Source organism: Phyllopteryx taeniolatus, chromosome 1, assembly GCF_024500385.1.
Source record: "Phyllopteryx taeniolatus isolate TA_2022b chromosome 1, UOR_Ptae_1.2, whole genome shotgun sequence".
Taxonomy (NCBI): Eukaryota; Metazoa; Chordata; class Actinopteri; order Syngnathiformes; family Syngnathidae; genus Phyllopteryx; species Phyllopteryx taeniolatus.
Genome location: NC_084502.1, coordinates 5,493,105 through 5,505,787, shown reverse-complemented (window position 1 = coordinate 5,505,787; position 12,683 = coordinate 5,493,105). Strand labels below are relative to the sequence as shown.

Genomic DNA, 12,683 nt, shown 5'->3' with positions numbered 1-12,683 from the left:
GGGGTGCTTCGGGAGTATGGGGTACCGAACCCCCCTGATACGGGCTGTTCGATTCCTGTACGACCGGAGTCAGAGTTTAGTCCGCATAACTGGCAGTAAGTCGGACTCGTTCCCGGTGAGGGTTGGACTCCGCCAAGGCTGCCCTTTGTCACCGATTCTGTTCATAACTTTTATGGACAGAATTTCTAAGCGCAGCCGAGGCGTAGAGGGGGTCCGGTTTGGTGGCCTGAGTATCGCATCTCTGCTTTTTGCGGATGATGTGGTTCTGTTGGCTTCATCAAGCCGTGACCTCCAACTCTCACTGGAGCGGTTCGCAGTCGAGTGTGAAGCGGCCGGGATGAGAATCAGCACCTCCAAATCTGAGACCGTGGTCCTCAGTCGGAAAAGGGTGGCGTGAGATCCTGCCCCAAGTGGAGGAGTTCAAGTATCTTGGGGTCTTGTTCACGAGTGAGGGAAGAATGGAACGGGAACTCGACAGGCGGATCGCTGCAGCGTATCGGTCCGTTGTGGTAAAGAAGGAGCTAAGGCGAAAGGCGAAGCTCTCGATTTACCGGTGGATCTACGTTCCTATCCTCACCTAACAGAATGAGATCCCGGATACAAGCGGCCGAAATGAGTTTCCTCCGCAGGGTGTCCGGGCTCTCCCTTAGAGAATAGGGCGAGAAGCTCGGTCATCCGGGAGGATCTCAGAGTAGAGCCGCTGCTCCTCCGCATCGAGAGGAGCCAGATGAGGTGGCCGGGGCATCTGATTCGGATGCCTCCCGGACGCCTCCCCGGTGAGGTGTTCTGGGCACGTCCCACCGGGAGGAAAGACTACATCCTTCGGCTGGCCCGGGAACGCCTCGGGATCCCCCCGGAAGAGCTGGATGAAGCGGCTGGGGAGAGGGAAGTCTGGGCGTCCCCGCTAAAGCTACTGGCCCCGCGACCCGACCTCGGATAAGTGGTAGAAAATGGATGGACGGATGTTCAAGATGGAGGCTAAGTGTGCTCTAATTCTCCATCCTTTTTAAATTTTGACTGAAGAATGTCAGCGAGTTTTTATTAAGACACCCGGGATCTGTTTTGAGTTGTGAAAACAAAAAATGCATACTGGGTCTCCTTTCATTAGGAAGAAAGCAAACTTCCAGATGGGTTGTTGTAAAATGTTGCCTTTTTTCCCACCATCCGAGCATGTTTGAAGAAACAGTCGCTGCTGATTGGATGCTGGCGTGTTTTGTGTTTACTCTTGAACAAAAGCCATTTCACACCAAGGTTTCACATTTGGCAACTCTTTGAAGAGTATTCATTGGTCATTATTATTAATAATATCATAAAAGTTATCATTTTTCTTGATTATTCTGCGGCATCACGGTGTCGTAGCGGTTAGCACATATGCCCCACAGTCGAGAGGTTTTGGGTTTGAATCTTTGCGCTTGTGGAATTTGCCTATTTTTTTTTTCTGCCGCATCCCCAAAACATGTTCGCATGTTAACTTCATTTGAGCCTCAAAATGGGCCATAGTTTTGAATGCTAGTTGACCCGGGCTGCAGCCATTACATATTTTTAGAATTGAGTGTTCTACAGAGTGTCCCATTGCTTAATCAAGTTATCTTCAAGCTTATTATGTGTTTGTTTTCCTACTGTTTGTTCAATGAAGCGATTGAAACTTGCCTGTGTCTATCCATGACCACTTACAATATGTTCTAACTAGCGATGCTACACTAAATGAGCTAACATCGATATGTTACCTTGAGTTGGCGATTGTAGAGGTGTTGGTGTGGTACACATTGCGCTTACCTTCTTTGATTGGTGTGAAATGATCCCAAACTTTGGGTATTCTCGGTCTAAAAAAAAACCCCAACCCAAACTGTTTCGAAGCTTGTCTGGTATCAGGAAGCATAAACAAAATCCCAGAAGGGGGGATTTATAGCAAAATGTGTTTTGAATAATTCAAATCGGTAAACAAATCTTAACATTGGAAGTGGGATTATTGTATTTATTTATGTAATCATTTATTTAGCAAAAGTCCATAGGCCATATCGCCCAGCTGTAGTGTGAAGACAGAGGTGGGAAAATGAAAATGATCGGAGTGTTCTGCGGAAGGCCGTATTGCACGTGTCCAAGCATCTGCTTTCCATTTGCTCCACTTTTCTCTCTCTCGCCCACTTCTTGTCCATCCTCGCCTGTGCGGGAGAAGACCTCCGGTCACGGCTCAGGCCAGAACCGGGACCGAGCCGGGAAATGCGTCAATGTGCTGGACTTTTCAAAGTCGAGGTCAATGTGAGGGGAGGACGTCGAGTACGCCGACTCCCTTGTTTCGAGCGCTCATCCTGACTCACGAGCTAAAAGCACCAATGCTGCATCCTGTATGCTGCTTTCCACTCCACCAGCCTTGTACAGTACATTTCGGAATCTGCACCAAAATGAATGACTCTATGTTCTAAAGAAGGGCTCGGCAAACTTTAGTGCTCAAGGGCATTTTGAGATGAGAATTTAATTTCATTCAGTTGTTTGAGTTGTATTATTTAGAGTTAATTTCATAATAAAATCTCAACATTATTCAATTGAACATTTATTTTTCAATATAACTGTGTACACTTAGACAAATATTATAAAACAACCTCCAAAGTTTACAATGAGCAGAATTATTACAAAATACAAAGTGTGTAGCAAACTTCTTTGCAATGAACCGCACAAGGAACAAAGATAAAGACTAATTGTATTCCGATGTGATTATGATAACAAGCCTACGCTTTTGACTTTGCACATATGTAATATACTGTAGTAGAACATAACGTCGTAGGGGACCGCTGGCAAGCTGCTGCGCCTCCTCCGCTATTTTGTACCTACTTTGATCAATTTATGAAAGAGTGCCTCACATGAATGCTGGGCTTTAAACCCATTTGTTAGAGACTGCTTGCTCGATCTAAGCACTTTGCGACCCCGAAAGAGTACCGCCTCACCACTCGTTGGTACAGAGCTCACCTGTGTCGGAGTCGTGTGCGGCTCCCTCCCGCCCAAATCAAAATGAACATGGGACATACTGTGTATGCATTGTAAGGCATGCAGTGTAAATCCAGCCTTATTTGTTGTGTTTGCTGTGTTCACAGCAGTCATTGCTCTTCCATTTCCTCTTGAATTTACCACTACCGTCATGCGGACGCAAGAATCCGTCTGGTTGAGTTTCCGGAGGACGGACGGCGTCGGGGCCTGTGGCGGTCTTTTTGCCAGTCGTCAGGACCGTGCGTAGACTGATGGATGGAAGCACGTATACAGTATTTGGATGGGAGTGGTGGAGGCTCATGGAAGAGTGTCAGGTCAGGGGTCGATTGCAGACCAAGTCGAGGAAGCACCCGGAGGAAACGTAGAAGGAAGTGAGCGCTCATCTTTGAGCACGTCACCTTCCGCCTGCTCTCGGCCTGGCGGCTCATCAACTTACCTTGAGGAGGGTTAGGTTGAACCGATTAGTTGACTAATCCACAAGTCGACTTGACTATCTGCATTGACGTTTGATGCTTGAGTCGACTAATCACTACATTCTGGGAACTTTCCAAGTTAGAAACTTGTCATTATAAAATGAATGGGACTTGATGAGAATAAATAGGGATGAACCAGGAATGTACCGAGCTGAAGGTTGACTCTTAATAGGCAACTTAAGTACAATGTGGACCGAGCCCTGCCACAAATCGCGAAAATCTGGTGAGTTGTATTTTTCTTTCTACGCTGGGCTGTTGAAATAGGTATTTACGTGAAACCGGTCCATGGTGCAGAAAGGTTTATGGACCTCTGTACTGTCCTGAAAAAATATCAATGACTTCATCAATTCATCGACTTGGATTTGACTTTGATCACATTATAGTCAACTCCCAAAAAATCTTTGCTCGTTTAACCCCTAATCAGGAGAAATAAAGACAATCCTAGAATTGGGGGGGGAGCAAATTTGTTTAGAAAAATGTCATTGTCGTTTGCTTTTTCTATAACTGAAGGGCAAAAATCGATTGAAATCGTAAATGGGTTTTTTGTAAAAAAAATAAAATCAATAGATTTGAAAGCCGTACCGCTCATGTTAACATGAGACGTTTGCACTTTCAGACCGAGATGTTGCTTGGCCGTTCCACCTCAGCAGCAGCTCGCAGACAGGAAAGTGCTGCTTGCATGCTTCACACGTCTGCTATGTCGCTCTGCTGCGAGCCAAGCTGCGTGCTTAGCCAGCAAAATGCCGGGAAGACTCCCAGTTCGCCGGAACCTCGTGAGTGACGATCACTGGGGGAATTCAGCTATTTGTCTAAAATGTCCCGCCGGTCGGTCGCAGGAAATAAAGCCGCTCCACGGTTGAGGGTTTTGTATGTCTTCTCAACGGAACGCTGTGTTGACATGATGAGATTGAAGAAGAACAGATTCAAGAGCATGAAGTTTTCAGTGCTGCTCTGAAAGGGGAATGCTCTATTTACAGGGGATGTATATACAACGTGTCGTATCCAAATAGTTTTGTGTCCGGAGTGCCGGAAACTAAACAACCCAGTCAATCTTCAGCGGTTATTATCTTCATAATAATAATTATGAATAATTATAAGCACCCCCCACGTTGAGTTACCCAGCCAACGACTTGGCAGCGAGGCTGGGCAAAGTTCCAGAGCAAAAGAGCCACTTTCAAGCACTCTTATGTCAAATCCGGAAGGGAAGCAGAACTGCAGTGTTAGGGTTAGCATTAGCATTAGCATTAGCTGTCGGTGTTATCACCAGTAGCTTCATTACGTTCCTTTCTACTTTTCTTTTCTCTAGCTTGCTCTTTTTCTCTTTCTCTCACTCTTCATCACTGTCTTGTCTTTCTTTTGTCTCCTCTCATCCCATTTTCTCCTCACTTTCTTTCTCCTCTCTTTTATTGATTTATTTTGCCTTCTTTCTTTTCTCCTCCAATCATCTATATTTCTCATTCTTTCATTTCATTCATTTCTCTCTCCCTTTTTCTCTTTCTTTCTCCCATTTCTTTTTCATTCTTTCTCTAATTGTTTCTCCTGTCGTCGTCGCTTTCTTTTCTCCCTAATTGTTTTCACTCTCATTCTGCCTTCATTCTCCTCTTTTCTTTTGTGTGTCATTATTCTCTCATCATTTTCTCCATTCTCTCGTTTGGCTCTTAATTCTTTACATTCTTTGTCTTTATTCTCTTCTGTCTTTCTCTTTTCACTCTCATTCTTCTTTTCTTTTGTCTCCGTATTCTCTCCTTCTTTTATGTATCTTTCTTCCATTCTCGCTCCTCTCTTCTCTTCTTTTTTTCTTCCACCCTTCTCATGCTCTTTTTTCGCTTCCTTTTTCTTTCTCTCCTCCTCCTTTCTCTGTCCCTTTCTTGTCTATGTGGGGGCGGAGGGGTATCTGTGTTTTGCGATGCCATACGCCACACCGTGACATCAATTTCCAAGTGTATTTCGGAGGCTCGGTGTGTGTTAATGTCACGGAATCTCTACATGTGTATGGGAGCGATCTGACGAACTTGGCATAACGCTTACATTGTGTAATCCCGCCAATGGCCAGAGCTCCTCTGAGTTTTGATTAGCGTTAGGACACCATTCACTACTGACGAGCAGCACTCGGTGGAAGGGGGTGGGTCGACGGGTGAAGAGCGGGGATCTGTTTGGCAATTTTTCCATGTGCCATCAAAATGTTTGCCATTGTCTTGGGCATCTGCTTGTTTTCCACACTCTGGGCTATGCTTCAGCGAGTAGAACCAAACAGCATGCCGTTGCGAACATGAGGAGGATTTTATCATGACGAGATATATTCTTTCAAAATATGTATACAATGATTAATGATTGGGGTATTTTGACCAAGGCATGCCATACTGTAGATATGTGATGAGGACGCCCGGGAACTCTTTCAATCTCTTTTCATTGCTTTATGGAAAAAAAAGAAAGAAAAACCTTATTGCTTTTCCTTGGTCGTAGCCAAGAGTCCACTCTTTCTGTACACTTTGGATTCCTGACAGTGGAAGAAGGTGGTTTTCCCATGTAAGAATTTTACAAGCCTGCAATCATCAGCTCCTATTAGACGTATTCGATGCTATGTGCCTGGCCAGCACGAGGAACCGTTCGATCCCAACATGGAAGGAAAATATGTGCAGGCTAAATTGCTAATAATAATGACATTATTGCTCACCAAAAGCTGGAATTTGACTCAAATGTTTACCTACGTACCTCATCTACCCACATACCTAACCCACCTATCGAACTCGGTAGTCCCCTTCCGTTTTTTCTGCCAAGGACTGGTTGAGGCAAGTACATACTGTATATTATTCCCAAAGCAACAACCATACGTTTACCTACCTACCTACCTAGCTCCCATGCTGTGTGCATGTGTGTGTGCGTACTGCGTGACACACTCACTGCGGTCGGACTCTCCTCTTGGTCAACTCGTGATCCCAACAAGGACCTCTGTGGCCCACATAGCCACAATGGCCGTGACAACGGACCCCAGGGGAACCACGCGCGTCCATCGTTGCGGAGAAGGGAGGCTGGGGCCGGGTGCGACGAGCGGGGGGTTTATAGCTTCGGGTTGGTGGATACTGTTACCAGCTGTCCCGCAATGTTGTACATCTGGATCAACAACTATCACTATTGACTGAAAACACTGTTCCAGATTGAGTCATGTGTATTTTAATGACAACATAATTACAGATGTGGAAAGTCCTCATCCAGACCTTTAATTTGATGTATGACTTGATATGGCGTGTTGCAATATAATTATCGACCTTGTTATTGGTGAACTTTGAACTCAGGCAATCTCCTTGATATCATCATCGCCATTTATGGACGACTTGTCTTGCTTTTGTTTTTAGGGCAAATATCGAGGAAGTGGAGACAGAGGTTGTGGAGATTGAGGCAAAACTCGACAAGGTAAGGGCATCGCTGTTGTTTCCGTCTGTGCAACATGAAGCCAATGCCTTAGCTTGTCGGACACGATCCCTGATGGGTGTGACAAAGGTTCGGACCCAAACGTTCGCTACCAACTTCCAAATTCAGCAAAACAGGACGATCACTTTCATCCGGTCCAGGTAACTGGCGTAACCCTATGGCAGGAGACGTGGACAAAGCACGCGCTGAATATTAAACGCCTACAGCGTCTTTTCTTTTACACAAGATGGTTTCAAGAGCTAGCAAAGATGACCGTACCCGATCTTTAGGCTTCGTTTGTGTTTACATATATCATATCATATACAGTATATCATATCATATCATGTAGAGAGAAATTATTGAACTGACCAGTGATACCGGTGATAAAGAAAACCGTATTCTAGTTCGGGTTCGAACCATCTTGTCACTAGCACATAGTTATCGTTGTGCACACAGGAAGGCGAGGCAAGGCAGCTTCATTCTCAAGGTAAGTCCGTGTGCGTCAAATCATTTAGAAAGAAGAGCTAAAGACAATTAAAAACAAAGGCCAGAAATAAAAGGCATCTTACTAAAAGAACTTACAAGGCAAATACAATACTTTAATACATTATTTTATAAGAGTTTAATTGTAAGCATGAGGGGGAAAAAAAAAAAAAAGAAGAGTTTTTAAACTGGACTTAAAAAGATTCACACTTCCATTTGTGTGCAGCATGACAGCTGAATGCTGCTTTACCATGTTTGGTTTGAGCTCTGGGCTCCACTATCTGACCTGAGTCTGCAGATCTCGTAGCCCTACTGGGTTTATATTCCATTAGTATTCAGAACCTCAATAATTTTTGGATTTATAGACCAAGAAGAGAACTTTGTCTACTCTTATAGCTGACTGGGAATCAGCGCAAATGCAAAGACAGAGGTAAAGAAGTCTGCTAACCTGTTTTCTGCATAAGGCGTTTTAGGGCCCAAAACAGTCCGATTCCTACCAAGTTTGAAGCATCCATGCCAGACAGCTGGCTGACGCGCACATGCGAAAATGTTGAGCTTTTGTCAATGATCGTCGGTGGAGCATGGCAGGAATGTTTCATGACCAGCCTTAACACACATAAAGTCAAACTAATGTCAACCTTTTGAATAATCAGCCGCCAAAGCCAATTTCATTGACCAACGTGAAATTTGGTAAACAAATCCTCATCCACACGCAGCATCAGCACTGGGGCGCCCCAAGGTCGTGTCCTCTCTCCGCTGCTCTTCTCTCTCTACACGAACGACTGCACCTCAGCGCACCCGACTGTCAAACTCCTGAAGTTTGCAGATGACACCGCTGTCATCGGCCTCATCGAGGACGGTGACGAGTCTGCGTATCGACAGGAAGCGGAGCGGCCGGAGCTGCGGTGCGGCCGACGCAACCCGGAGCTGAACGCGCTCGAGACTGTAGAAAATGATCGTGGACTTCAGGAGGCATCCTTCGCCACAGCTGCCCCTCACGCTGTCCAGCTGCCTTGCGTCAACCGCCGAGACCTTCGAGTTCCTGGGAATTACAGTCTCTCGGGACCTGAAGTGGGCGACCGACATCGACTCCGCCCAGCAGAGGATGTACTTCCTGTGGCTTCTGAGCAAACACGGCCTGCCACGGGAGCTGCTGAGGCGGTTCGACACAGCGGTCATCGAATCGGTCCTGTGTTCTTCCATCACAGTCTGGTTTGGCGCTGCTACAAAAAAGGACAAACTCAGACTGCGACGGACAATCAAAACTGCTGAAAGGATTGTCAGTACCCCCTACCCGCCCTTGAGGACTTGAACGCTGCCAGAACTAAGACAAGAGCGTGCAAAATCCTCTCGGACCCGCCGCATCCCGGTCACCGGCTCTTCCGGCTCCTTCCCTCAGGTAGGCGCTACCGATCAATGCAAACTAGAACTAGCAGACATTCCGACAGCTTCTTCCCTTTTGCCATCAACTTCTTAAACACCTAACCTACAAGGAGGCAGCCGTGGCCCAATGGTTAAGATCATCACCTGCCACCGTGGGGGACCTAAGTTCAAGACCCCGACTGGACCATCCGCCAACATCCCCAGGACTCACGGCTGTGGTGTCCTTGAGCAAGACCAAAATGCTCCCCGGGCGCTTCAGCTACCCCCTGCTCCAGTGTGTGCCACTAACGTGTATGTGTTCACTGTGATGGGTTAAATGCAGAGACCAAATTTTGTGTGCATGCATGCATGTTCATGACAATAAAAGGTGATTCTTCTTCTTCAATTCCAATTTTTTGTCTTTTTGTCTTGAGTTTGTTGTCACATTTCTGTGGGGCCAATGATATATTACTCGTGCACTCACTGTAGTAGTCTTGCCACGCTGCACTATTTGCATATACTGGCCACTCATGCCAGAGTAGCATCTGCTCCATTTGCACAATGACTGAGGAGTATCTGTAACATTTGCACAATCGACATTGTCCCAGACTATCGCGCTACTCGCTTGAAGTCTCGGCGCCCTTTGCACAAAGGTCATTGCACCGGACTCTTGCAATATTAGTCATTGGAACTGCTCGAAGTGCTAGAGGACTCTGCATCTTTTTGCACAATTGTCAAAAAAAAAAAAAATTATGTACCGGCATTACCAGATAACTATAAGCCCTTTATTGCTCAGTGACTGTTTTTTTTTTTTTTTTTTTTTTTTTTTTGTCGTCAATGTCTTTATGTCTCCAAAGTGTTCTCTGTCAATTGACTGTCTGTTGTCGTACTCGAGCGGCTCCAACTACCGGAGACAAATTCCTTGTGTGTTTTTTGGACATACTTGGCAAATAAAGAGGATTCTGATTCTGACAAAGCCTCACATTCACCCACTCACTCACTCACACATTCATACACCAATGGGTGACTCCTGCCAGGCCCACTGGGAGCAAATTTTAGGGTTCACTGTCTTGCCCAAGGACACTACAACATGCGGACAGTCGTAGCTGTGATTCGGACCCAGTGACCCTTCGGTCACACTGCACAACATGCTCTACCTAAAGATTAAATCTCTGACATTTTGGTTTGAAGCGCCTCTTTCAGGTTCATTTGAACCATTTCCGAGGTTTGTCCAAAGACTACTTGAGATTTTGTCTCGATAGCTACCAAATTTGAAGCGTCTATGAAGTACTTGACTGGTGGGTCACCATATATTGCAAAAAGTAAGTGTGTTTTCATCATTGCCTGTGTGCACAGCATGGCGGTAAAGTTTGATGACTGGCCTTAAAACACAAAACTTTGAAGTCAACTCTACAAGTTCAGATGAACCAAATGCCTTGGAAATTCAGCCTCTGAACCCAGTTTTTAATTAGCAAATATAAAGTTTGGTAGCCATGTCTGTCGTGAGGAGACCCACAAAAACATTTCAAGAAGCCAAGTCTGAGAAGACACAGGAAGGTTGTGTGTCAATTTTAGGGTCATTTCAGAGGCTCTTTCAAAGACTACTGGAGATTGTTTTTGCCATTCTTACCAAATTCAAAGCATTGGGAGTTGACTTACTGACATTGTGTCTTTCGACTTGTGCCCTTTTTTGTCCACACAGTTGGTGAAGCTTTGTGGCGGCATGATAGACGCAGGGAAGGCGTACGTCAGCGCCAACAAACTTTTCATTAACGGCATCCGGGATCTGTCCCAGCAGTGCAAGAAGGATGAAATGATCTCGGTGAGGTTCCGTGGAAGTGAAGTGACATATTTAGTTCTGTTTGATTATCGTGTGAGCCATCTGGCTACAGGTTAAACCACTTGGACTCACACCTCATATTACATTTTTTTCATATTTTATTTATATCCTCAGATGATGGCAATAACGGGGACATATTATGGGGACGACTTGATTTTGTCATTCGTAATTTCTTGATTTGAACAGGTCTGGAGACGATCAGGTTTGAGTGTGATCAGTGAAAATTAACCCACAATGAATTCATTATTTAACAAGGGGTGTAATTACTTTTCCCACACAGGGCCAGGTAACTTTGAATAGTCCCTTAATAAATGAAATCACTATTTAAAAACAGCATTTTAACTTCACTTTACATTTGTTTGATTATCTTAAACATTAAAGTGGGGACACTATGGACAAATATAAGAATTTGAGAAGGGGGCCAATACTTTGTCACGGCACTGTATATTGCAATGTGAAATAATACAGGATCACTGTAGTGGATCATTTTCTACACGAACAAGTTGAAAGTTCAGTTCTTCGTTCCAAAAATGAACTAGCTATAGAACTAGTTTGAACTAAGGTTCCCCCCCCCCCCCAGTATGTTGCTGACTGGCTACGACCCTCAAAATACTGGCATTTCAACTCTCCGCTGTTGCCACCCATTCAGTAGCCAGCTGCAGCTTTCACGCGATCTCAAAAACATGAGGAAAAACTTTTTTTTTTTTTTTTTAAATGAGGAATTCAAACAAAAACAGGACTTTTGTCCTTAATGTGCAAGCAAAACAGATTGTGAAATGACATGGATAACTTTGCATTCCTCGCAGCGCTGGCTGACTATAGTAATAAAATAATTGATCTATTCTTAGATTACAAAATAAATTCCATATTATCACAGTGTAATTGTACAGTGTTTTAACTAAACTGATACAAATCATTTTCCTCGTAATCCATTTTTTACAGTTATGTACTGTATTAGAAAGCACAGTCGCTCCCATTTATGGAGTGCCTCTGAACACACCTTGCACACTCATGCCGCTGCCTAGTTTCATTCTGAAGAGCAAAATAGGAAATGCAGTGGGTGTGTAATCTTTTAATCATGTCCAAACGGGTCCCTCTGCTGGTCACCTTTAATTTTACAGTTGAGTCACTGTATATTACAGTACACCAACATCGCAGCAGACCCTGCGATGTGACTATTGTGCACACACATGCATCGCAATGAAGATGCTCAAACAAAATGTCGTGCAACTTATTAGCGGACTCGAAAACGGCACCCAGCCGAGCTGACAAGTCATGCGGTGTGGGGGCGGGACTCTGTAAATGAGCCGAATTATGATGTCCAAATTGAGAAGGGCTTGCTAACAGACATGTTTTCAGAAGTACACAGATAAAATATTTTCTTGACTTTCACTTGATGGGTGGGCTGGCACTCCAGACACACAACTATTTGAATACAAACATTCAGTCAGTTTGACATCATACGTCCCCTTTAAAGTGTTCTTCAACCTGTCTGTGATTTGACAGAATGTCATCAAAGTGAAAGAAAAAACAAGCAAGAGTAGTGCTAATCGCAATACGACACAAAGATCCTGAAACAGTGTAGTGTGTGCGTGTGCATGTGCGTGTAAACTCAGTTGTCGGTTTTAGCTGTTGTGTTAAAAGCTCTCTTGGGCCTGACAACTAGAGTACGTTTCTCATGAATGATTGTACTTTCCCCAAATAAAAAAAAGAAGAGAAGAATCCTAAGTTCTTGACCCTCCCCCCCAAAAAAGAAAAAGAAGTCCATTTCCTCAGCCTGTTGAGGTCGCGTTTGACTTTAGCAGCAGTGTTTATTTTCAAACAAATCGCGCACATTTTTCTGACTTCCTGTTTCTTTTCATTTCTTGGCAGGAGTGCCTGGAAAAGTGTGGTGAAAGTCTTCAGGAAATCATCAACTACCACATCGTAAGTGCCACGAACCTGAAACTCAATCTGTCAACTTGTTCTTTGGCTTTTTATACAATGCTAATTCCAGTAGAAGTAGCAACCTCAACAAGGGCTCTTGAGGAGCCATGTTGTGAATTTCCTTCATAATTTAAAAGAGAATTCCTCTGTGGCATACTTTCATGAATCTACCTCAAGGAACAAAAATTCTAGACATATTTTTCTGGCAT

General features: G+C 44.5%; 1 protein-coding gene across 11 annotated transcripts in view; it reads left to right on the top strand.

Moving 5' to 3' along the window:
• LOC133474171 (arf-GAP with coiled-coil, ANK repeat and PH domain-containing protein 3-like) overlaps positions 1 to 12,683 on the top strand; it is a 35,103-nt gene that overhangs the window by 2,757 nt on the left and 19,663 nt on the right. For 5 of the 11 annotated variants that reach the window (XM_061765593.1, XM_061765599.1, XM_061765665.1 and 2 more), the window contains exons 2-4: positions 6,809 to 6,866; positions 10,411 to 10,530; positions 12,421 to 12,474. In XM_061765593.1, coding sequence (XP_061621577.1) covers positions 6,809 to 6,866; positions 10,411 to 10,530; positions 12,421 to 12,474 — 232 coding nt within the window. Of the gene's footprint in view, positions 1 to 3,934; positions 4,229 to 6,808; positions 6,867 to 7,319; positions 7,351 to 10,410; positions 10,531 to 12,420; positions 12,475 to 12,683 lie in introns of those variants that run through there. The other 6 variants (XM_061765624.1, XM_061765615.1, XR_009787404.1 and 3 more) reach the window with 5 other exon arrangements.